General features: G+C 31.4%; 3 protein-coding genes across 3 annotated transcripts; 1 reads left to right on the top strand and 2 right to left on the bottom strand.

Annotated features, from left to right (window-relative positions):
• The first annotated feature begins 3,508 nt into the window (after window positions 1–3,508).
• On the top strand, window positions 3,509–7,717 carry LOC110668132 (triose phosphate/phosphate translocator, non-green plastid, chloroplastic). The gene is made up of 9 exons (XM_021829237.2): window positions 3,509–4,045; window positions 5,167–5,289; window positions 5,380–5,532; window positions 5,778–5,863; window positions 6,011–6,095; window positions 6,272–6,391; window positions 6,503–6,571; window positions 6,985–7,114; window positions 7,194–7,717. Exons 1-9 carry the CDS (start codon window positions 3,653–3,655, stop codon window positions 7,268–7,270), a joined length of 1,236 nt encoding a protein of 411 aa, XP_021684929.2. The 5' UTR covers window positions 3,509–3,652; the 3' UTR covers window positions 7,271–7,717.
• A 2,004-nt stretch (window positions 7,718–9,721) lies between these two features.
• LOC110668134 (GDSL esterase/lipase At5g62930) lies at window positions 9,722–12,712 on the bottom strand. The gene is made up of 6 exons (XM_058132530.1): window positions 12,525–12,712; window positions 12,336–12,413; window positions 12,108–12,248; window positions 11,006–11,082; window positions 10,319–10,483; window positions 9,722–10,209 (listed from the first exon to the last, which is right to left on the bottom strand). Exons 1-6 carry the CDS (start codon window positions 12,621–12,623, stop codon window positions 10,041–10,043), a joined length of 729 nt encoding a protein of 242 aa, XP_057988513.1. The 5' UTR covers window positions 12,624–12,712; the 3' UTR covers window positions 9,722–10,040.
• Window positions 12,713–15,709: 2,997 nt separating this feature from the next.
• LOC110668133 (boron transporter 1) lies at window positions 15,710–21,570 on the bottom strand. Its single transcript, XM_021829238.2, has 12 exons — window positions 20,240–21,570; window positions 19,986–20,068; window positions 19,703–19,895; window positions 19,474–19,612; window positions 19,057–19,222; window positions 18,631–18,797; window positions 18,325–18,498; window positions 18,101–18,196; window positions 17,509–17,646; window positions 17,108–17,427; window positions 16,536–16,806; window positions 15,710–16,235 (listed from the first exon to the last, which is right to left on the bottom strand). Exons 1-12 carry the CDS (start codon window positions 20,341–20,343, stop codon window positions 15,924–15,926), a joined length of 2,163 nt encoding a protein of 720 aa, XP_021684930.2. The 5' UTR covers window positions 20,344–21,570; the 3' UTR covers window positions 15,710–15,923.
• Between the last annotated feature and the right edge of the window lie 4,315 nt (window positions 21,571–25,885).

The raw sequence follows: 25,885 nt of genomic DNA, 5'->3' as shown, positions 1-25,885 counted from the left end.
AGCAATAGAATAACGATTACCTGTGACTGAGAGCGAGCGTTTTAAACTTGTATCCATATTTACGGGTGCGAAGTGACTGAATTGACCCCGGTGATCAGGGCTGAAGCCGTTTCGTAGGAAGGGTAAAAATGGAATATGGTCTAAAAAAAAAGGGGGATATTTATAGTATCTGAAAGGAGAGAACATACGAAATTCTACAGCTATTATACGCAGAATATATTAAAAAAAATTTACTTTAAAATAACAAGAGGTAAATACTTCACAAACTTAAAAAATATTAAATAATATATTTTTTAAAATAAATATATTAAACAGTTAATTTCATTAAAACATATGGACTCAATAATAATTTTTCAATTTATTCTATCCTTAATTTATCTGAATCGATTCAATTTAAAATATTTTTAAAAAAATTCAACTAACTTGTATTTTAAAATAGTATAAATCCAAGTTCTATTTTTAGACCAAAAAGTTGTTATTCAAATAAAAAAATTGAGTGCATATGGAAACTCGCGAATAGAGAAAATTGAATGGATGTAAAAAAAAAAAAAATCATATTTATTGTATATGATAAATTTATCATAAAAATCCATAATACAGAATATTTCGTGCTAAATCTCTTATTTCGTGCTAAATCTCTTAGTATTATAAATGTATAAAAATTAACATGTCGATATCATTTTTTAATATTTTGCTAAATTAGATATTTATTCACGTGTTGTGTAATAATAATTTAAATTTTTTTATTTTTAATTTTACATAAATCAAGTTAAATTCAATCAATTAAATTACTTCTTTTATATAATGACAAACAATTTTAATTATTATATTAATTTATGTACCACTATATTTTAATTTATTAGTATTTATTTGCTGTAATTATTTTTTTTAAATGTTAATAATGTGAAATAAATTTAAGTTATGGATTTTTAGTGAATAATATTAGATGCAATTATGACTATTTTTTTTATTTATTATTAACAATACACTATTATTACTCTGCTCACTTTCATTACTATTATTATCACTAACCCACCACTATCTCTATTCAACAATTGCATTCGCCACTATAATCACCACTCGATTGCCATCATTTGCCACCACTTGATCACTTAATCATGATTATCATCATTACTATTCAGCTATTACCACCACCACTATCATTATCACTTAATTGTCACTATCACCATTTAGTAAGGGTGGTGACAGTCATATTATAAATAATAATAATTTTAAATTAAAATAATATTTAATGCAATAATATTATGTACTAAAATTTTATTACTATTTTGATTATATTCCATAAACAAATCAATAACAAATATGAAATTGTAATGATAATTATATTATATTATATTTTTCTCAATAAAATAATATAATATTTAATATATTGTATTACATTATAATTTTAATATATTATGTTGTAAATGCATAAAAATTAATATGTCTATATCATTTCATTTTTCAACATTCCCATGCATTCAATGCCAATTTCATTCAATACCTCTTCTTTGTATGTCATTTCAGGTTATCTAGAAAGGAAAGTTGCCTCTGGTACCCTCTTGCTTGATTGATATGCTCTACGTGAATGAGGCGTCCACAACTAGTAAAAACTTGCACAGTAGTTCCCCCATTTCAATATCCCCCACAAGAAACTCTGTAAATAATTTTACCTTATTTTTAAATGGGAAATTTTAAAATATGAAATTTGAATTTAATAAAAATATACAATTTATTCAAAATGAGGAAATTTAAAATATGAAATTTAAATATAATAAAAGTACATATTTTATTCACTCATAAATATAATAAATATCTTATTTGAGTACAAATTTAAAATAATTTATAAAATAATATTATTTCAAATCAACTCTAAAAAGTTTTTAATAAATAAAATAGTAATATTTGAAATTCACAATATATGGATAATTTATATTAAAATTAAAATTAAATTCCCTATTTCAAATTTTGATATTCAAACATAACACATCACTATACTTAAATTTACTATATATACAGTAGCGAAGCTTCACCGGAAGGGGGGCAATTGCCCCTTACTTTTTGTAAAATTTACATTTTAATACTAAAAAAAAAAAAAATTACAGCTTAATTTTGTCCCCTTAAAATTTTATATTTGTCCCTCCTAAATATTGACTTTAAAAAATAACAAATGAATAATTAGTTTTTGTCCAAATAGATTAAGAGGAGGAGATAGGATTTAGCCATATATATATTTTGTATTTGTGGTGTGTGTGTGTGAGTGCTCTAAATTGCCTTTTTTGTTTATAATATAAAAATTATAATTTTTTTTTTTCACTCTCATGGTGCATGCATTTTTTTTAGATTATAGAGAGATTATGATAAAAATTTATTTTTTTACTCTGAGTCTAAAGCTCACTCTATTTATCTATTTTTCATTCTAAATTTTTTTTCTTTTTTTTTTTTTTTATTGTTTTTTTTATTTAATTTTATTTTTTTTTAAAATTTATTATATTATATATTTATATATTTTTTTTTTTTAGATTTTTTTTGTATATATTTAGTAATTAGTAGTAATTATATTATTTATAATTTTGCCTCATCCTCTCTTAAATTAATTTTTATTTTCTAGTAGAATCCAAACGAACATTTCGTTTGATAGTTAAATTAATAGTTTGGCAATCAAACAACTTGATAAAATACTTAGTCTAACAGTCAAATTAATTGTTTGACTGTTGAATAATTTAATAGAATATATTATTATTTTACTATTGTGGATATTTTTAAAAATAATGATAAATGAATTTCTAAATATAAATTTTTATAGAGTATAAATGATATATAATTCAATTGAATTTCAAATTTTAATATTATTTCTTATTCCAGTACTCAACGAGAATAAATATTTTAAAAGGACAGAATTTCAATTCTTGATTGAATCAAACATCTTAAAAAAATTTAATTTCATTATCATTTTTTTCCTTTAATTTTAATTTTAGTTTTAGAGCTCAACAAAATATACAGATTGCCTCCCTTCATTTCAAATCATGGGTTCACCTAATTTCATAATCAGGTACGGCTAGTAAAACCAGGGAAGTTTTAATCTAAGGGTAAAGCGAAGGTGGGACTGGTGGAAATGAGATTTAAATAATTTGGAAAAACACTACAAAAGTTGATATATAAAGAATTACAATTATTATTTTTTTTATAACTTCTTAATAATTATAATTTTTTTTAATTTTACTTATATATTTATTAATTTATTATTTAAAAAAAATTATTCTACATAAAATTATGATTGCATTGTATAATCTCTCCTAGATTGAGTCCCCCTTCTCACCAAGGGGTCAAAAATACATTTGGTGACCTCGATCTGACTCTACCATTCACCAGTGTTTCTCAGCCCTTTAACGCCTCACCAAAAATGTTCCCAAATTCTTAAGTAAACGCGGATTTCACGAGAAAATCAAAATCTCACATTCTCACCAACTTTTTTTTTTTCTTTTCTTTTATTTTCTCTCCTCGCTATTACACCAAACCTCGAGAGTCCTCTCTCAGCGGACTCTCCAACGCTTTTCCCTCTCTCTCTATTAAACCCTCTCTTACTTCTCGTCCTCGGCCCCTCTCCAACAGAGGAAAAAAAAAAGGGCGCTCTGTTTTTTGGATCGCGAAAATGCAAAGCGCAGCCTTCACCTTCTCTTCTTCTCATTCGGTTCCTCTTCTAAAGCCTCGAAGGTCTTTGGTTAATAATAGTTTTACTGCTAGATTCGATCCTATTCGCGCCTCTTCTAGACGCCAGGATCTAGAGGCCTCCACCAGCAATGTCGTTTTCCCCCGCCGATCCTGGTCCTTGCCTTCGTCTCCCTCTCTGCTCAGGCCTTGGAATCCTCTGCCTCCTCTCGTTTCCGAGACTAAGATCGACCGGTTCGAGGTTAGAGCGACGGCTGTGCCGGAGAGTGCTGGTGAGGGCGAGAAGTCTAATAGCTTGACCAAGACTTTGGAACTTGGATTGTTGTTTGGCCTTTGGTATCTTTTCAATATTTATTTCAATATTTACAACAAGCAGGTTCGTTTTTTTTGGTTGTTTGATATGTGGATGTACTGATGCTTCTAAGTTCTAAGCGTGATTTCACTTTGCTTTGGGTGAGTGTGGTCATACGAATGCAAATTTTTTTTCTAAACCAAAAAAGTTAGATCGCTTTGCAAATGGTGCAAATTTATGCTCCTGTGGTCAGTTTTGAGGAATGATTTACCAAAAAGTACTTTGCCTGTTAAAAGTTAGATTTGCTTTTATTGATATTATAGTGTTTGTTTGGTAGAAAATTATGTAGAATAGTTTCCTTGAAAATTCTAAAGATCTTCTGCCAAGGGTGAAACAATGCTGTAATTGAATTTTAGGTGGTCAAATTTATCTCGCTCGTTGTGGGGTGGTATTAGTGGTATGAGTTCTGTAGAAATTTTGTTCACTCTTATCATTGAAAAATGGAGAGTCTCAGCAATCAAATTCGATTGATCCATTGACTATATGCTATATTGGTCAATAAATATTTTTCGGAAATGGTTTTACTCAAAATTGATTAAATTTAGATAATTTAATTTATCCATGATCAATCTGTATTAATATAAAGGATAGGCTAAGAGAACCTGAAAAGTATAAAAAAAATCCAAATCAAAATGGAAAAATTAATCACAAAAATATTGAACTGAATAGATCTGTTCAGTTTTGCTTTCCTTTTACAAAACCAATGGTTAACTGAACCATCTTATTGTAGTTTATAATTTATTAAATAAATATTTTTCTAACACGTGTAATTTTGCAGCATCCTTATTTGTAATTTAACCTGATATAATGGTAATGTATTGTGTGTTCGTGTGTATGGTAATGATAGCAATAAATATTAAAATAATAAAAAAAATTGTGGCAAAAGAGGCCCATTACCAAAGGTATCATTGCCAAGATTTGAGTTTAAGTTAATTGTTATATATGAATTTAGCTCATTAATAAAAAAAAAGGAAAATTTTGTAAAACTGGCTAACCAATTAAGCTGTTTACTGATTTTTGTGGTTTAGGTTGAAAAGAAAATTTACAGTTTGATTAACTGAATTGTGCTCATCCCAGCATTAATGTGCTTAATGCAATTCTCGATGAATGGAATGGACCATAATTTCTAATTCTCCTTGTCACAGATTTTGAAGGTCTATCCATACCCAGTAACTGTTACTGTAGTTCAGTTTGCTGTTGGGACTGTACTAGTTATTCTTATGTGGACTTTCAATCTCTACAAAAGGCCAAAAATTAGCGGAGCTCAGGTATTGGATTAATCCGAGAACTGTTGCGGAACTACTGTGGATACTCGTCTTGTCATTAATTAGAACTTATTGTGACAATTCTTTTGACAGCTTGCTGCGATCGTGCCACTGGCAATGGTTCACACGCTAGGCAACCTTTTCACTAATATGAGTCTTGGGAAAGTGGCTGTTTCATTCACTCACACAATAAAAGCTATGGAACCTTTCTTCTCAGTTATTCTCTCTGCTATGTTTCTTGGTGAGGTGAGATTTTTTATGTATCTTATATTTTTGTTATTATTCACATTCATTTGCACTTTTTGATAATGCTGGATGGAGTTGTGTTGTGGAAATGGTTGCTCACTGCAGTAGATTTAGAACTAGCTGACCACATGGGCATCACTTATTTAGGGAAACTAGTTGAAGATTTTGTAGCTTTAATGTTGTCGAAATGCTAATTAAGTTGCTTTAAGGCTTTAACTCTGTTTCTTTTCGTTCTGGTTGTACAGTTGCCTACTATCTGGGTAGTTGGTTCCCTTCTGCCAATTGTTGGTGGTGTAGCACTTGCATCAGCAACTGAGGCCTCTTTCAATTGGTAAGAATTATATATGGATGTGTGTAGTTGTCATCCTGTGATGAAAAATATTTTTGGGTGTGGTTTTTCTTTGGAGGGGTTTACTTGATTTCATTTCAATACATTATTCTAAATTGTGACAATCTTATTGTTATGTTTCTGTAAAAGGGCTGGGTTTTGGAGTGCAATGGCTTCCAATTTGACAAACCAATCTCGTAATGTCCTAAGCAAAAAGGTCATGGTTAAGAAAGAGGTAATTCTTACTTTTCCAGTCATTTGTTTATTGGACTTGTTTGGTTTTGTTTCATGATTGAACAAACCATTTCTCTAGTCAGTTGGATGTGCCAATTTGTCCTGTTATGCACTGATACTTAAATTTGGATTATTTTATTCTGATTGGTGAATGATTTGCTGTTTGTTCATTAACAGGAATCCATGGACAACATTACTCTCTTCTCAATAATAACAATTATGTCCTTTATCTTGTTAGCCCCTGTATCTCTCTTCATGGAAGGCGTCAAGTTTACTCCCGCATACCTCCAATCTGCTGTGAGTTATCTATACAGAGCTGAAAGTTGACAAAAATTTTGGTTTTTCTCAAGAAAAATGTGTTCAAAATAAGTTGCTGTCTGATTTGTATATTTATTATCGGTCTGACAGGGATTGAATGTTAAGGAGGTGTACATTAGGTCTCTTCTTGCTGCGCTTTGCTTCCATGCCTACCAGCAGGTATTGCTCATTGTGCTTTTGACTTTTCTGTTTCTTTGCCAAACACGTCTTTTATTTCTTAAGAATGATTATTTTCACTTGTCTTTGCTTAAGGATGTTATTCGACCTTTCAGTACTTGTGTTTAAAACATTTGAAAGTAATTATTTTGAAGTTTAAATATTTGTATTATTGGACAAAAGTTCAATTTTTGTTATTTCAACAGTGAATTGATCTCTTTAATTTTGATGGAGACCAATCTAAGGCTCTACTTAATTAGTAGAATTATATTAGTAATGATGAATTTAAACAATCTGGATATGAGCTTGGAATATGGCTTTGTAATTATGAAAAAGTAGACACAACATTAATAATTGAGGCAGCAAAACCATGGGTTACTGTGACCTAGGCTTGATATTTGTTTTATATTTTGCAGGTTTCCTACATGATATTGCAGAGAGTATCCCCTGTTACCCACTCTGTGGGCAATTGTGTGAAGCGTGTGGTGGTCATTGTGAGCTCTGTCTTGTTCTTCCAGACACCTGTTTCACCTATAAACTCTCTTGGTAAAACTTCAAATACATTCCCTACTTTTACTGCTCTTTCACCTTATTCTTGAAATTTATTCCTATTGATTTGATACAGGCACCGGGATTGCCCTTGCTGGAGTTTTTCTCTATTCAAGAGTGAAGCGCATTAAGCCAAAGCCAAAAACAGCTTGAAGTTATTGCTTTTAACGGAGTTGTTTGATGATAGCAAAGGAACTTGTTTGTAGATCAGCCAGAAGTTCGATTACTTTTTTTTTTTTTTTTGGGTTCGTACTCTTTGGTTTGTTCCACTGGGATGATTTATAATTGTGGACCCATCTCCCCAAAAAATTTATGGGGTGCAAATATGCTGCTTAGGAGTTTGTGTTCTTTCTATGAATCTTTTTGCGGTCAATGTAGACTCGCTTATGAAAGGGCGTTTGTTGGGTTGACAGTTGACACTGCAGAATGCAGTGTAAGAGAAAAATCTTCGGGGCAATGGGAAAATTTGCAGTTTTGATCAGGGACAATGGCTTCCGTGTCTCCCCTGAAGTCCGGCTCCTCTCTTAAAGGCAATATTGTATTGCCCATGGTTTGCTGCCTCTGCCCCGGTTATTCTGAGTGTGAATGGTGTCAAAATAACGCAGTCGTGTAATGGCTTGCTTGTTTACTAGTATTTTAAAATAGGAACGACCAGCAGGAGTTTTATCCGTAATCCCACCATTTCGCAATTCATGATATTTTCCTGAGGAATTTAGGTCGTTTGTTATGGCTCTTTGCTTGGCTTTTGATCCTCGGAAATAATCGCGACATAAGGCCCTTTCTGTTCGATTAGTGGATTTTTATAAGAAAACGTATCGAATTTGACATTTATTCATCTTAGAATTTGTTAGGGATAAACTTCCATACGGATGAAGATATCCTTCTCTCCTTTGCTGGCATTAACTGTGGTGGCGCTGTTCATTGGCCCCCAACGGACCATAACCGAATTTCATTTTATTTTGATGTTGAGCAAGTGTTGCTCAAAGGGATTGCCAAAGCCTTTATCATATCTCAATGGATTGAAGGATTATTCTGTATTTTGGTGTCTGGACGCCATTTTCATCTTGTGATGTGCAGTCATCGTCATTAATATAAGGATTCGATGTCCTGGATTGTTCTGAATGGGCTGATAAAGCATGTAAAGCAGCATTTCCCAATCTGGCTTGACAGTGATGGATTCAAAAATTTTATTTTGGGAACTCAATTAAAATATGTAATTTATAAAAATAATATATATTTAAAAATTTAATTAAAGGACATAATTAAAATATTTAATTTATAAAAATAATATATATATATATATATATATATATATATATAAAAGAATCTTTAAAAAATAAATAAAATTGACTTATAAAGATTAAAAGAAATTACTATTAATTAAAAAATATAATAAATACTTAATATTAGGAATTATTGAACTATAAATATATGGATATCCTAAAATTAAAATATCTGTCCAATTTATTTTAAATTTAATTTTTTAAAAGTAATTATGAAAATTAAATTTAATTAAAATTATAAATTAAATAAAATAAATCACATAATTTTAATTTAGAAAATGAAAAAAATGATAAGAGAAATGTGCTATAGACTTTTATTTGATAATTTTATTTAATAATTTAAATTTTAAAGAAAAGAAATTAGTGATTGTGATAAAATAAGATTATGAAGAAAAAAAAGATCGAGAGACAATTATGTTCTAAATTTTTTTGGTAAAAGAATGCACGTTTTACTGTTATATGTTCTTTCAAAATGGTAGTAAAAAATTTAGTCTTTTTTTTATAAAACTATTAATAAACTCCTATAAATTTTTAAAATATTTTTATGTCATTTGTAGATTAAATCAATAAAATTATTTTATGTTAATATGATTAAAAATAAATGTGTTATTTAATTTTTAATTATTTTTTATTTTTATATAATTATAAATAAATATAAATAATATGAAGTGATTTGATTGATTTAATATAAAGGTGATGTAATAGGTTAAACTTATAAAAAAAAATTTCATTTTGAAATTATATTTAAAAGGATATTTATAAATCGAGATGAATTGATAAGCTCAGTCAATTTTTAAGTTCTTTAGAGCTCGTACGATTAAATTAATAACTTAAAAATAATATTTCTTGAGAAGTTATTTTGAAAAAAAATGGTATATTTTATTATTTGATTCACATATTTTCTTCTCGAGAAGTATATGGTTTCTTGTTTGATTCATTTTGCCACACTTCTTTGGGATATTTCTTTCATTTTGATCAACCTAATCTTTGAATGTACACTTCAACCATCACCATAGTAATTACAACATTCCAATAGTTTGTTGGTTAGGAATCTTTTAGGAGTATGTTCATAAGCTGTTGAGTAGTTACAGATAAATAAGGGACGGAATAGATTGTATCTTCAGTTGATGAATTCTTAAATGCCAATTCCTTATTCAATTCCCATTATTCTCACTTTCTTGACTATTTTCTCAAGTTCCAAATAGATGTTAGAGTTGAGATACTTCAACTCACATCAAATTCTTTGGAGTTGCATATTGCAATGAGATAGTTTGGTCCCTTCATTCAGTCAAAGAACATCAAAACTGTGACAGAAAGCCCCTATGCAATTCAACGTACTCATCCATTTCACATGCTTGCTTAAACGGATTTAAAACATTTCAAGGTCAAGATAAGAGCAATCAATTACAGGGATGAAACGATAAAATAGGTGAAAAGCTACGAGGAAGATGGTGGCTTCAATTTCAATAGTAACAGAAAATGTCCATTGTTGTGCAATAGCAGAAAGAACAAACGCTTTCTGCAATACAAACACTGAAGCAGCAGTGTTCAAATAATCAGGGGAAAAATCAAAATATTCTAGGTTTTGAACTTTGGATCCAATAGATTCATTAAAGAATAAACACGAACAGACTGCATTTTTATATGCATCGTTGTTGGAAAGCTTTTTCAGGGTTCTTTCCATCAATTTCGGAGTGGTGAGGGAAATCATATGGCATTTCTGCAGCAGAGAGCCATGCATCATTGAACACTCTTATAACTTCTTGATAGACTACAGCATTACCTTCTGGTGTCAGGTGCAAGCCATCACTGTAATGAACATGCTAATTAGTCCTTGCAATGGCCTAAAATTTAATCTAATGAGGAACCAAGCGATCAATTAGGTAGTTCTAGAATAGAAGCCATAAATATCACAAACCTCAAAAATTTTTTCTGCCAACCCTCTGCTTCCTGCATCGCGGACCATATATCAATGGAACGAATTCCTAGGTCCTTTGCTAACTCAACACATTGCCTTGCATAAACTCCTGCCATTTCATTTGTCCTTTCTGGCAATTCCGTAGCTTTCTCACCATATACAGATCTGCAGATAATTGTCATAGTTGAATTCAAACACTTTAACTGTAATATTTTGGAGATCAACAAGGAACTAAGCTAAAGGGGCTTATCTCACCAATACACTAAGTTTTGAGAAAAAGCAGTTATAGAAAATTTTTCTATCAAAATTCTTCCAATGTTTTGTAACAAAGAAAGGAAAACTCAAAACTAATAATGCAAAAAAAAGTATGTAAATTGTTATAAAAATTCTCAACGCTGAATAAAAAATCTCCTTGGTATAAAATTCGAAAAAAATAGGTCACTCCATTTCCACTTTTTATACAAATTCATATTCTAATATGTGCAGTAGCTAACTAAAAAAAGTACACAATGATCAAATTGTATTATCTTTGGTTGAAATATGAGGAGGAAAAAACCTAACCACTAGCAATGACAATACTCAAGTTGCCAAATTCACTAACTACCCCAGTGTATATCTGTGCTTGTGTATTTGTTTCTCTGCATACCTATGTCTGTCAGTATAATAACAAAGAACAGAGTATCATACATGGCATACTGTTTGCGCCCTTCTTCATCAATCGGTGGTGGAGTAATAAGCACAATTAATGTGGCAGGCGAGCACTCCTAGAACCAAGTTTTATAAAAGAATGAGAAATGGTTCCATCAGTTGATGATACATCTGCTCCTATGCACCGAAGGAATGCATGCTCAATTACAAATGTGACTGTTTCATTATAAAAAGCATAGGAACTAGGGACTGGAGCTAGGAACAAAGTGTCAAACTAGCAGAAATCGGTGTACAAATTCATCAGCACAAGTATTACAGAATATTTCATGTATCATTAATGGGAAAATAAATAAATTTGGTTCTTCTTGCTGTTTAAGTTAAGCAAATGCATTTCCAGCAATAAGATGTACCAAGATCTTATGGAGAGGAGGAAGAGGGTTGAGGGGAGGAGATGTTCCAGTGTACTAGATTTATAATTATTCTGATCCTAGGATTACCAATTCATTATACATTTCTGAGGATTTAACCCAAAATCGTATGGAAAAAGCGAATCCATATAGCTGACTCCAAATTTTTTGGATAAAGGCTTACTCTGAGTTGAGTTGAGTTTGGAATTACCAATTCAAAGAATACCAGAAACACATATAGGAACCGAGTACAGTAGGATTAGGAGTTGTCTTTCTGGATAAAAGTCCAACAAGGTCATCTGTTGTGCTGATTGTGAGCTGGGACCAAAAGCACACAGCAGCCGTTCTCTTTCCAGGAGATAGTGATTTGTTTTCAGCAAACATCAAATGTAGCTAAGTCATGTTGCCAATGCTGTTATTAAACTGCTTTCATCAAATTTACGTAAGAATGTGTCAATATATCTGTCAGGCGATCATTCAAATACTTAAGAATTCTTCCAACTGAAGCAATCCCTAGAACGCGGTCTTCCAGTAGGCCATCCTATACTGTTCAGTGTTCGCTACATTTTATTGCAATTTTACATATTATGGGAGTTCAACCAGACCATTGTTAAAATCAAACATAGCATCTAAATAAAAAGTAAGAAGCAAGATTCATGGAAACACTCGGGACTCTAAACAAGTTTGCTTAAGCATGAATAAAGCTTAAAGAAAATATATGAAGTGGACAAAACCTTCAAATGCTGAACAATTTTCCTTAGATTCTCTTTGTATTCCTCCACAGGAACATGTTGCCTGTCACAGGTTCTCCCTTTTAGAGCTGCATCGTTAGCCCCAAAGAATATTGTGACAGCAACTGGAGGTTTTGAGGAGTCCTACCAATATCAATGCCAACATACCTTAGAATTCCACAGCACAAGATTAATACAAAATGAAAAACCCTAAAAAGATATAAAACCCACAAGAGGAAAAAGGTGATGCAACAAGAACAGAGCCCATCGAGTGTTGTAACCACCATAGCCACGAACCACCACATCGGCCTATTATTTATGTCATAGATCAATAATGATAAACTGAGTACAAGTTACATTCAAGAACTAGGAAAAGAGAGACAGAGAGAGAAAAGCAAAGAGCTTTGGATATGGAAGTACCTTGCGGGAGTAATTGTCGGCAAGAGAAGCACCCCAACCACCTGATCCAAAAGACTGCTGCGTTATTGAATCGCCAAATAACACGATCTGTGGCCTCATTTTCTCTCTTTATTCTCTGCTTTTCGGAATTGGGACTCCACTTATACCTATACTGCACCGAGGAGACGAATGCCGTCAAATTTGTAAATGTAAGATTTATGAAAATTTTGTTATTTTAATAAAAGAATAAAGTAAAATTTATTTATATTAAAAAAATATATAAGGTTTTAATAAATTATATTAAAAACTATAAAAATAAATTTAAAATTTATTAAATATTATCTATTAGATTTAAAGAAAAAAGTTAAATTAATAAATTTTTCGTAACAAATTGCTTTATAAAAAATTATTTTATAAAAATTTTATGAAATTAGTTCTAAATTTATATTAAATTACTTTAATATTATTTTAATTTAATTTTTTAATAGTTTGATACTAATTTAATTTTAATTTTAATCAAATTTAATTTGATTTTAATTTTTAAAATAAATTAGTATAATTATTAATATTACTATAAAAGTTCCATTTAATTATTATTTATGTTTTAAATTTAATTACCTAAATTTTAAATATTTTTATTTATATAGTCTTTATTATAAATTAAATATAAATACAAATAAATATATTATATTAAAAATTATAAAATAATTTAATATGTTAATAATTAGAATTTTTAAAAATATGAAAATTTGATTTTTTTTAAATAAAAAATAAATTTCATAAGAAAAATCAAACATAAAAACAATATAAAGGAATTCGGGATGGATATAATAAGATCCCACTCCATATGATGAAATCGAAAATTAAGAGTTGAATAATATTAAATTTATATAGTGCATAATTATAATATATATTATAATTTTAATTACATATAAGTATATATAATTATATTAGAATTATATAATATATTTAAAAAATTATAAAAAATATATGTACAAGATGAATTTTTAATTTAATTTTAATAAAAATCTAAAATAAATTAAAATAATGAAATAAATTTTTCACAGATAAACAGGGAGAGAAGCGGTTGGTTTGATTGTTGTGGCGTGTCTTGAACCCCAGAGGTTTACCTTAATATACATGTGGCCTCTACTTTTTAATCTTTAGTCCTGAAATTTATTAATAAAGCAGCATTTTAATCCCTAACTAAAAAAGTAAAATAAAATTTGATTAAATATTTTAATTATTGACATTTTAAATTAATTATAAATTGGTGTTAAAGTCTGAAATTGAGTTTATTATTTTAAAAAATATTTTAGTTTTTAATGGATACTCAAAACTATTATTATTATTATTGTGCTGATATTGACATATGGATGTGGAATATATCCTTTGATAAGTGTCCATTAGTTACTCTCAAATCAACTAAAAGAAACAAAATCTTTCTTCAAGCAATATCTCAATATGGGGTCAGGGGGCAGCAAGTGGTCACCTATTTCTATGGACATGACATTAGGCAATCCTCTTCTCATCCATCTGCATGACCCATATGCACAGATAGACAATAAAGTATTACAATTTTAGTGTCCTCAAAGAGATGCTGGAGAAGCTCTAATGGATGATCAAAGAAACCAGCAATAACAGAGATAAGAATTGAAAAGATTTTTTTTTTTTTTTGAAATACCATTGTTCAAACTGTAAGTTAAATCTTTTACTATTTTCTATAGGCATATGAAAGGAGACGAGCTAATAGAACAAAGATGAAGAAGTAGACAAGATATTACCTATGAGAAATAAGAGAGTTAATTAGAGCTTAAAAGCTAAGTACATGAAATTTAAGGCTTACACAGCTCAGTTGGGAGTTTGATACAAGTAATCAGTTTATCAACTTTTCTGCTCATCCTTGTTCATGAAATTCATTTTTCTTATGCGGCTGTTCTCATTTTACAGTTAAACAGATTTCGCACCTTAAAAGCATTAAAATTATGCAAGCAGAAAGCGAAAGAAAAACTAAATAAACAAAATGGTCAATTAGGCAATAAGATATATGTAAAATGATCAAATCCAAGATTATAAAATGTTATCAGTTAGGAAATGAAGGACATGGCAGCTCCCACCTAATAATAGGCTACTCCCATTAGCTTCTGTAATGTCAAGGCAAGGACATATAAATCAAAAGTGGATTGCTCCCCTTGATAGCGATGTTTACTTGAAGAGATTTCCCTCACCATCCTAGAACCATTAGTGGAAGGCTGGAAGACTTATAGCTACATGAATATCGTCTACATCACTTGTCAGAACAACTGCTCCCTTGAGAGGACTTTTTTCTAGGAAAAAGGAGGGAACTCAAGACAAATAGTGCCTGTAAACTGTAAAGGGGCTGCTGAGATGACAAGGATAGATACTACGCACCTGTTCCATTCTGGTGCTCCTAGATGACATGCTGTGAATTTTTACTCATCTGCTTTCACAAATTCTTACAGCATGGCTAGAAACATCTCTCAACTGGTAAAATGAAAGCAAATCAAAGTATAGACACAGGAATCTGAGACCTGCCGAACTTGTACCTGGTTATTTACTCCGGTTCTGCTTTGGGACCATGAAAAACATCTGATGCATAACAAGTATGAATATACCCTTGAAGTAATCATGTTCCTTGGTAGCTTTTAATTCTTAGCTTGAGAGGTAAAAGGGGTAACATGTGATTGAAAAAAAATACATAGATTCAAACCTTTATGTTGCGTAGCCAAACGAGAAAGGCGGTGGTGGAGGGGAACTATGCTAGCAAGCCAAGTCCTTATAAGATGCAGTGAAAAAAAAAAACGGTTGCAAATCTTAGAGGAACATTTCTCAAATTTTTAGAAATTAAAATGCTTTTTGGTTTTTGGATCAAATGTAAAATGATCTTATGTTGAATTCCATGTTATGCAGGAGTTGTTTCACAAGAAATTAATTGATGTTAAGCAGAGGCTCAGAGAGCTAGAAGTTACTAATTTGCTAACAAAAATGAAGTTTTGAAGGAGTAAGCAGGAAAGGAAGTCTACTGTCTTCAGATTTTATGTATTATTCTGAAGTGCATTCACTTTTGACATTTTGGAGTAAGATTATAGTAGCATTTATTTGCATTGCAAACAAATTAAAGTTGATTACAGTGCACCATCAATTTCCCATTTCGTTGGCCCTTTAGTTCCCAATATGAGAATGCGTTCTTTCAACATAATGCACATATTTCATTAATACCAATACTCCCAGAAAACTATCTGCGACATACAGAGCAAATAAGCAGTGACAGATATCCTAATTTTTGAACCAAGAAGACAAAAACACACCTAAACATATAACACTCAGTTACATATTCTTAGTGAAAGGCCTCTCGAGCACACTGACAACTAAACTCACCAGAATTATGTATTAAAGGCTTTAGCTTGAAGATGAACCGCGAGTGCTTTGACCAAGACTAGACGGGCCTGGACTAGGAGTTCGCTTTATTTCAACTCCCTTCCCAATAGAATGGGGGCTCCATTCTGCCCTCAGTTCACTAACACGCGGACTGTATGCCCTCAGTGACATACGCGGACTATATGCAGGTTTTATGTCGTGTAATGAACCTGGACTGGAACTTGTCACTTTAGGGCTTTGTGTACGGCGGATCTCACCTCTGCTTCTTGTGATTATTTCATCAAGAATTTCTCCTCCATCAATGTTAGATGATCTTGCTTGAAGATCCTGATCCTGCCAGAGGCATAGAATTTTGCAGATTAAAGCTCAAAGCTTCAGAATGAACATTATCCTTATTCAGTCAAACATTTAGAAGTATCGATCCCTATAGCACACACTTTGATGAACTCTACCTCAGTACCATATCAGTTTAGTCCCCATAAAGTTATAGCAGTTCTTGACAAAACGTTCGAGTGGATATGACAAAAACCAGGTCCATGTTAATTGACTTATCATCCCATGAAAGAGCCTTTTTCACCAACTTGATTGTTAAGCAATCCTACCTGAATTGAAGAAAAGGTTAAGGTAACTTACGTCAAATGCCATATTGTAAGATACAGCAGGAGCTTCCTCATATTCTGCTGCATCCAAATCTTGTAGATGTGCACCTTTGAAAAATTTAGGGAGCAGATACTGTCGTACAGGGACCAGAAGCATGATCAACATTGGGAAAAGCACCCCAGCTATTGGGATCCATGTTATGCCAAAGCACACAAGCAGGTAAACTGTCTGGAACAAGGTGAAAATGGCAATTGTTTTGAAGGGCACCGTCTCAATAAAAGTCGCATGGCACTCCTCCAATACCCTGGAAAGTAGAAAACTGAGAATTAGATGTTCAATTCTTCCGGAATAATCAACACAAATAAATTACCATCACCTTAAGTCATAAGATCATAATATGGTTATACATAATTAAATGTTTTAATTACTTCCATATTGTTTTTTTTTTCTTATAGGCATTAGCACAGAAACCAACATATTACACTATTACATGAAGTTCATACTAAAATAATACCAGAAAACAAGAATAAAGTGGGGGATTTCAGATTATAGAAGAGTTGAAAGAATAACAGGAATTATGACTGGGAGTATGAGCATAAACTTACTTGTATCTTCGACTTGGAGCTGTAAAAAGCAATAATATTCTCTCCCAAAATTGATTTCCTGGCAAGCTTTCAATGGCCATAAAAGCAAAGTATCCCCAGAGAACTGAAGTTGGGATCTTCTTCAAGAGAGGCATAGCAGCAATGCAACCTCCAACCATCAGTGCCTGAAGCAGATTGCTGAGGCGTTGTTCTTTGACTTCAACTGGTAAAAGATCATCTATGTCTTTATCAACATCAAAAATAGTCTCATCTACAGGGGCATCAATGTAGCCAGCCCTTGAGGCCAATTGGACAGTTGACTCTTTCAGCTCTTTCAGCCCCTGTATGAAGTAAAGGTAAGGGATAAAGAGGAAGATAAAACTATTGTTCAACACATCATAATCATGAGCAGTTTAAATTACCAGTGAAGGTGGCAGTTGATAGACTAAAGGAGTCTGCATTTCATTGTAGGCTTCTTGCATGTTTTGGTACAATTGACCCAGATTTGCATTTTTGCTTATACTTTTTCGGACTGTTGATGCAAGTTTATTTCGCAAAAGCTGCTCAAAAGCCAAGAAACAAAATGAAAACCAATGGCTTGTATATAATATTAAAACAAAGACATTTAAAATGCCCAAGAAAACATCAAGAAACAGATAAATGCTCAACAAACAGAATGGGGTCTGAATGCAAGTAGGGACTAGGGAGGCCAGGCATATATAAGAGAGTTATTAAATGGTCATTTAGCTTGAATTTTGCGTCACAACATTGGCATTTGGCCTCCCAAAATGCAAATCTAAAGTCTCTGAAGATAAGTCTTATAGTGGTTGACAGAATGGTTGGATCCTGGTACTGCTTCTGTGCCAGCAGTGCAAATAGAAGAGGTAAGATATTTTCCTTGTCTCACAATTTGAGCATTAAGCACTATAGAAAGTGATGAATAGAAACTAAGTACTGGACTTCAAGAAATATTAATCAGATTTGAATAAATTTTATAACATGTTGAACAATTACCTGATGCTTCAATGTAGCTAAGCTTTTTGTATGCATTGGAGATTGTGGAATTACACCATTTGACGGAGGAATGCCAATGAGACCACATAAAATAACCTGGTCAGGCAAAATTCACCATGAAAAATGAAAAAGTCAGTAGATTTAATTCAGCTTATGAATGGACCCTCTTAGTAGAACTAGCATGAGAATATGAGATCAGGTGATATTTCCGAGCAATGGCATACCAAAGCTCCCAACAGCAGGAGGTCATAATGATAGGAAGATGGTTTCTTCAAATTGAACTCCTTCTGTTGGGCAAGTTGAGATGCAACACTGTGATCAAAGTAGTAGAGGACAGCAATCATGGTTGCAGGAATAAATGCTCCAACTATGTATAAAGCAGGCACATCAGTCATTTCCTGTATAATTGATAAGTATGATCACCATTCCAGGCCTTAAAGGAAATATACACAGATCAAGCTTCCTCTCTCAGCTAATGCAAGTCCAATGTTTAGGAAGTAGCACATTTGCACTCTAGGACTAGGATTCACCTTGATAACTGTCCAATTTGAGTATGCACCAGTTGACCATGGATTTGGACTGAAAAGCCGCCTTGGTATCCCTCTTGGAACATGCTTAGCTGGCATGTAGGATATTGCAGTCCATACAAGCACCATAAGTGGAACTCCATAATCTGCAACAAATCCTCGTAGCCAACCTTGAAAAATGAAAAAAAAAAAAAAGGATTAAGTGAAAGCCAATGAAATTCATAGCTGACAGTGAAGTTCTTTTCATAGACATGGAAACCAAATAAAGGTGATTACCCAATTATGGAAAAGATAAGACAAGAGAACCACAAATCACAATTGCATAATCAAGGATGAGATTGCTATAGAACTCTCAACCCACAACATGCAATGAAAGTGTTTTTTCACATTAAACAATCAATGTAGGAATTCCAATGCAATGTCCAATACCTGTCCCATAGCGCCAGGACCTTGCTTTACGGCTCTTTAATGCATTCCAAAGAAGGCCAAAGGAGAGAACCAACGCAAACATCCCATTGCCAAATCGCCAAGAAGGTTGGAGTGCAGTCTGATTAGGATTTTCCCTCTCCGGTATGCCAAACTCCTCCACAACTCCCTATGGGATCAAATTTATAAATATAGCACAACATGGAAAGACCAATTTTTTCAGTTGATATTACGCTCTTATCATGGTGCTATGAGAAAAAAATCCTGATTAGTTGAATTTACTATATTTAGAATCATTCAAGAAAATGAAATTACCCCATTGCATTTACAACTATTTAAACAGATTTGAACTATCATAATAGAACTGGATCTATATTGAAGACTAAGGCTTAGCTGAGTTGATTTGACATGAGTACTCACCCTTATGGCCTGCTGCATAAAGAGCATTGCAATAAGCAGACCAAACAATTCACCAGCAACACGTGTGAATCTGTTAATTATAGAGCACGCACCCAATATTGCCAGCAAGAAAAGCAACAGGGCTGTCCATACGCAAACCCTGATAATCAATTTTAGTAAAGAAAATAGTTTAAAATTGCCAGTGAACCATCCATGAATATTGGCTACGTAAGATTGTTGAAATAAATACCATCCAGTCCAGGCTAAGAAGAGTTTTGGCCCCAGATCCTTCCTGTCCTTTACAAAGTTGAACATAAATGTGTACATCAACACAGTTGGCTCAGCAACCCCCAGTATGAGCAGGGGTTGTCCTCCAACAATTGAATGGATGATGCCACAAAGTGCTGTTGATGCAAGAGTTTGCACTGCAGTCAAAGTTCCACCTGCAACACGTGATTAAAAAAATAAAAGCCTTAGCAGATGAACATAGAAGCACCAATAACAGGATAGTAACAATATAAAAGTTGTTCAACCTGTATTTCTCTCTAGCTGTTCCCCAAAAGATATGACTGGAATTGCTGAAGCAAAGAATATATATGTTGTTGGAGCTAGGATCCTAAATAAAAGAAATAAGGATGATAACTTTGATAAGACAAATTTGAAAGATAGTAATATCTGTAAACTGTGACGTACTAATCAAATGCAAATAGTGATCAAACAATCAGAATATCTTGCAATAATGGGGCACACATTTGCAATTAAAGATGACCAACAGGAGTCTGCAAACCTGATACCAGCACGGAAACCACCAGTCCAATCTTGTTTGTAGCACAAAAGCCTTCCTTTGAGATCATTTTTTATACCACGGAAGGGAACAAAAGTTTCCTCCATTATGGTTCAAAGTTTTGGTGAATAAGAAGGTATATCTTTGAATTTCTTGTTCACAAACAACCAACTAAAACTAAAAACAGCAGACTCTAACTCGAGAGGCCAATACGATAACTAAGCTTGCATATGTGAATGTAAAGAGTAAGAAGTTATGGGCACAAGGACCAGAATGAAAAACAAGAATATAAGCCCAAACTAATCATTTTGGATAGTATAAAATTCTGTAGACAAATGTATTTTACATTTGAAGGAAAATATAAAGAATGATTTTGGTATATTTGCAGTGAAGAAAAAAGTAACCGGTTAGCAATAATCAAATCACTTGAATTCCATCTGTCGGTTAAGAATCAAGGATGTTAGCGAACAGAATCCATAATGAAATATAAGAGTCTAAATTACCGGAAAGAACAGATGCTCTGCATATGCTCAGATCTTGTTAGCGTTTGACTTCAATGAAATAAAGATCCATTAGAACAAACTTTTTATTTCATTATCATGAAAGGCTTTCTATTCGTGAACTAAGTCCCGCCAAAAAGCAAACTAACATAAAAGAAGACGCAACTGATGGATTCAAATTACATGTTACAGTTATAAATGCTAAAAACAGCAAAAATCCTGGCCAAAGAGTAGTGAGACTAAGAGAAGAAAGAACCAAATTAACGAAAACCCATTGTCAAACACAACATTATCAATTTTTCAAAACAATTTGAAGCAAATGGGCATTAACAGAACTATACACAGATGGCTTGACAAGACGATTTAACGAGAACCCATGATTGGAATCAATGCAAGATTGCTTTAGAAGAATTTTGAGCAAGTGGGCATTAATAAACCAGAAAAAAGAAGCAACAAGAGCACTTAAACCAAGATCACATTATTCAGAAGAAATACTAGGGAGAAGCAATACAAAGAACTTTGAAGAGCAGAAGAGAAAAGATTGTTACATGACCTGAGAGAGCACAGAAATATAAGAAGACACAGCAGCTACAGAGAAATGAGGCGATAGAGGAGAAGAATGAGAGAGATTTTTGCAAACAGAGTCTGCAATGGAAGGATTTCGCGTGAATGAGGCAGCTGGTGATGACCAATCCTAAATAGTACCTACTTCCGGGCGCAGAATAAAACAAACAAATAACAGAGAAAGAGAAGGAGAAAGTGACTGCAAATAATATAGTAACGTAACGGTTGGCCTAATTTTTATAAAATCTTTTTTTTTTTTATTCTATCAAAATTGCAGCTTTTCACTTCTCAGAAACATGAACAACAGTAGAATGTTTTGCAAAATAAAATTTCAAAAAAAAAACAATTATTTAAGCATCCATTTTCTTACATTATAAAAATGATAATCTTCTTTTTCAGAAATTAAATTCTTACATTATAAAAATAAAAATACATAATCCAATAATTTAAGGACATAATAAAATTATAAACCTAAAATTAACATGTTTTTTCTCTAAAACAATTATATTTATGAATGAGATTTATATTTTTTATTTAGAAAAATTATTTTATAATCATTGTATGATGTTAATTACAATTATATCAACCATAATCTATAGGTATAATTAAATTATTATATATATATAATAATTATATTTTAAATTTCTTTATTTATTTAAATTTATATTTATATTTTTATGAATGAAAAAGCAATTAACATATGTATTTTAAAATTTTCATTTCTAAGGGGGAAGGACATGGGTGGAAAAGGAGGGGAGAAATTGTGAGACAATTAAACAGCGATGCAACTACCAGCTTTCCGTGCTTTAGACTTTGCCACAAAAATCAAACAACAATTTGGTCAAGTTGATGGATCCAAATTAGCTAATAAGTGCTGAAATAGGGCTCACAACAGACCCATATCAAATGTCATCTTCATCAACATCCAGTTTTTTTCTTATAATTTTTTTTTGGGGGGGTTTAATTTTTTTTCTGAGGGTTTTAAAATTAGACTTCAATTTTTGAATTGAAGGAAAAAAAAAAAAGTAAATATACATCAATATGTGTTAAATATAATAGTTAATTATAAAATATATTTCATTTAACTTATAAATGTAAAAAACTAGATCAAATGTTATTGATAATCGATTTGATTATTCTATCATATATCTCATTTCTTAGAGTTTGTTGTAGATTTTCATAATTCAAACGTCAATATTGAAATCTAATTAGTCACTAATTAACCATATAATCAGATCAAGTTTTTTAATAGTAAGTATCTTAAACTTTACCGGCAGATCATCCTCGCTAGTGGATGCATACAATCCTTGATTTTCTTCTTTATATTATCATGCTATGACCATCACAGAATATAATATCTACTTCAGAAGTATATCTTCTTTCCCCTTTTAATTTAGCCATTTTCTTCAAGGATTTAGCCTCTTCGAAAGTAGGTCATCATATATTTAATTTTCTTAATTTTTAAGTTAAATATATTAATTTTTTAATTGATTCTTATTACGGTGCCGTTGTGTCTCTATTGAATATAAAATTAAAAAAAAAAAAAAAAAACAATTGGTTCATTCTTTGTTTTTTTAATTTTGGTGACATTTCTGGCAATAAAGAAATTCTAGGTTTTCATCATGGATCCCTAATTGAAGTGCAGATTGTCAGGTGACAAACAATATAAAATTTTGAAGGAGTGAGAATTAGGTGCTGATATTACACTTGAGTTATAAAATCTAATTCTAATAATATAATCTCTTAGTGACAAAATTCATCAGTGATGTTACCTTATCTTTTGAGTTTCCTAACTACCTTTTATTATGGATGCTGAGTTGGCACTTGACAGCTGTCCCTTCAAGTTCATCAAGAGAAATTCTTATAAAATAAGAGGCAATAGGACAATAATTTAGATATGCAAATAACACACTAAATTAATAATCAAATAATAAATAAGATCAGTCACAATTAATTAACTCAAATGTAAAAAGGACATCATTTTCATATCGTTAATAATTTATAAATTAAAAAAAAAAAAAGAAAGAATATATAAATTAAAAATGGGGCCGTGGATCACTCTTACTCCAATTGGAAACAATAATTGTGAGTTGGTCCACCATCTAATCAAAACATTATTTTCCATCACTCATGAACCACACCAATAAGAATGGCTACTGGTTCTTATTTATTTATATATATTTAGTTTTTATTTTCTCATGCTCTGTCCCACCGTCCTAATTTCTATGATAAATTATATTCTATGAAGCAGCATGTTAGGTATTGCATTCATCATCTCATAATGTACCTAAAAAGTCCTTTAAAAACTGAAGTATCTTGGGTTCATGTGGCTGTAGTTTTATATGGGAAATGTTTGCCTAATTTACTTACTACTTTCACCATTGCCATTCTTAATTAATAGAAATAATATAAGGGTAGTAGTGGTAGTACTATATTGCATGGAGGAAATGGGACTGTACGTCAAACAATTGGAAACACATCATTAAACATGACCCCATGAGTTAGGTTTGAAAAACTAATTTTTTGCGTTTGGCAATAGGGTGAGAGGAGAGCAAAGGTGAACCCCAATTAGACAGATCACATAAGCCTCCAATTACAGCGAGACATGGTTGTCCTGACCCAGTGATAGCAATTGTTTTGGGTTTGGATTGGACCCGCTTGAAAGGATCACTTAACTCACACTTCACTGGGAAATGACACTCGACTAGACATGCCTATCAAATTGTACGCATATTTTTCAAATTGAAAATAATTAAAGCGTCGTGCAAACGGAGGCTTTGCATTCTCCCCAGTAAACCTTTCTTCTATTCCTTTTTTTTTTTTTTTCTTTCTTTATAATTTTTTTTACAGCAACCCCTCACTTTTTTTCTCTATTGATTTTTTTTAATAACTCTAAAATCTATATTTATTTATAACAAAATTTAAACATATATTTTCAAATCTATTATTATTATAAACTTTGAATAAACAAATTTTTAGATATGTTCTTATTAATGAATCTTAAATTTTTATAGTGTTTTTTCTCCTATAATAGAGTTATTTATTTTCTATATTGAAATATTTAACTTTTTTTTTTAAAAGAATATTGTACAATATGCAAATCTTTCATTCAATATCATAGTTAAATTTAGAGGTTATCTTATGGGAATTGAAAAAAGATCATAAAATCAAAGAGTGGAGCACATAGTCTGTTTATTAATCAATATAAATGCTCTATTAATATCATTGAATTTTTTAAAATTTTTATATTATTTTTATATAAGTGATTAGTTTCATTTACATAAAATATAATACGTTGATTGGTGTTTTCGTTATACTCTATTTCTAATTAATGAAGTATTTTTTCTACAAGAATTTCCCATACTATATATAGTAGAAGACTAATTAAAGTCATCAACTTGTTTACTCAATTGGAGCTAATTAAAGCCGGTAAGAAATTAATTTTAGTCATGATAAATAATATCAAGGATATCTATTATCTGTATAACACTAATATGTGTAACAAAAACTAATACACATAAACTAATTATATGCATCTTTGTTCATCTTCTAATTATTAATTAATATGATGATCAATTTATTAATATATTATACATACAATGATTGTATTTAAAATTTTTTCGATCTAAGGAATGCAGCTGAGATTGAAGATGAGAACAAAATTCTGTGTTGCAAGGCAACTTGCAAATTTGTCTTTAACTTGAACTGTTTTGGGGTCAACTTATAAAGTACAATATGGCAAATTAAAGGTGCATATATTCTTAAGTCTATTACATTTCAACACATTGACAATACTTATTATGGCTATTATATATATATACATTTTTTTTAAGTTAATTAATTAATGGCTAAAGAAGAGCTAGCCTAGCAATGCTTCCAATTGGATTTGGCATCAATCATATATTATAAGAGTGAATTTCAACATGACCATTTATTACGAAACAAATGTTGAATTATTGTTATCCAACTTGCTAGTAAAATAATGAAATCCCATGCTTATTTAATGAAGCTTAACAACTAGAAGTTGGCCATTTATAAAAAGGATTTATACTTCGTGCATTGGGGACATTAACAAGGGAGGGGGGATAACAAAAACTCGGAAACTTTATGCCATTTATTATGTTTGTTTCTCTCTTAAGTCATTCCGATAGAGATGAGTCAAAATGGAGTGCTCAAGCATTGAGAGAATCAAAACAAATAAAAGAAAACAAGTGAGGACGCACCATGACCGAGATATAAAGAGGATGTTGAAAGACATGCAAGAGGTAGATGTTTTGTAAGTTGTAGTGCATCATCAAACGTTATGAAGTGATGGGGCAGTGGACCTTTGCAGAGAAATCCAAAAAATGATACCCAAAGGGATGATCAACTCTATGCTCTAAAGACATGCTACTTTCCTTTCTCCATACACAAACTATCCAAAACCCTAGCCTATTTCATTTCACTTGTCTTTCTCTTAAATAATTTTCATGCATGCTTCCCTAGATTTTTCCTTTTCCAGCAATAAGTACCTAAACGGGTATACTTTTTTTTCCCCATATGTAGCTAGATTTATTATAGGAAAATGTATTATCTTTACGCTTGG

This window comes from Hevea brasiliensis, chromosome 13 (genome assembly GCF_030052815.1).
Source record: "Hevea brasiliensis isolate MT/VB/25A 57/8 chromosome 13, ASM3005281v1, whole genome shotgun sequence".
In the NCBI taxonomy this organism is placed as follows: Eukaryota; Viridiplantae; Streptophyta; class Magnoliopsida; order Malpighiales; family Euphorbiaceae; genus Hevea; species Hevea brasiliensis.
Note: the sequence above shows the minus strand (reverse complement) of the source record. Positions and strands in the feature narration are given on the sequence as shown.

Bases quoted from the DNA above. Each gene is read 5' to 3' on its own strand.
- LOC110668132 (XM_021829237.2), top strand. From the start codon at position 3,653: ATGCAAAGCGCAGCCTTCACCTTCTCTTCTTCTCATTCGGTTCCTCTT. The intron at 4,046-5,166 runs GTTCGTTTTTTT...TCCTTGTCACAG, and splicing joins TCAATATTTACAACAAGCAG to ATTTTGAAGGTCTATCCATA. The intron at 6,392-6,502 runs GTGAGTTATCTA...TCGGTCTGACAG, and splicing joins CCGCATACCTCCAATCTGCT to GGATTGAATGTTAAGGAGGT.
- LOC110668134 (XM_058132530.1), bottom strand. From the start codon at position 12,623: ATGAGGCCACAGATCGTGTTATTTGGCGATTCAATAACGCAGCAGTCT. The intron at 11,083-12,107 runs GTTTTGTCCACT...ACTTGGTTCTAG, and splicing joins AAATTGTTCAGCATTTGAAG to GAGTGCTCGCCTGCCACATT. The intron at 10,210-10,318 runs GTTTGTGATATT...TGTTCATTACAG, and splicing joins TGGCAGAAAAAATTTTTGAG to TGATGGCTTGCACCTGACAC.
- LOC110668133 (XM_021829238.2), bottom strand. From the start codon at position 20,343: ATGGAGGAAACTTTTGTTCCCTTCCGTGGTATAAAAAATGATCTCAAA. The intron at 19,223-19,473 runs GTGAGTACTCAT...TTGATCCCATAG, and splicing joins TTATGCAGCAGGCCATAAGG to GGAGTTGTGGAGGAGTTTGG. The intron at 16,236-16,535 runs GTAAGTTACCTT...TGCCTCTGGCAG, and splicing joins CTTACAATATGGCATTTGAC to GATCAGGATCTTCAAGCAAG.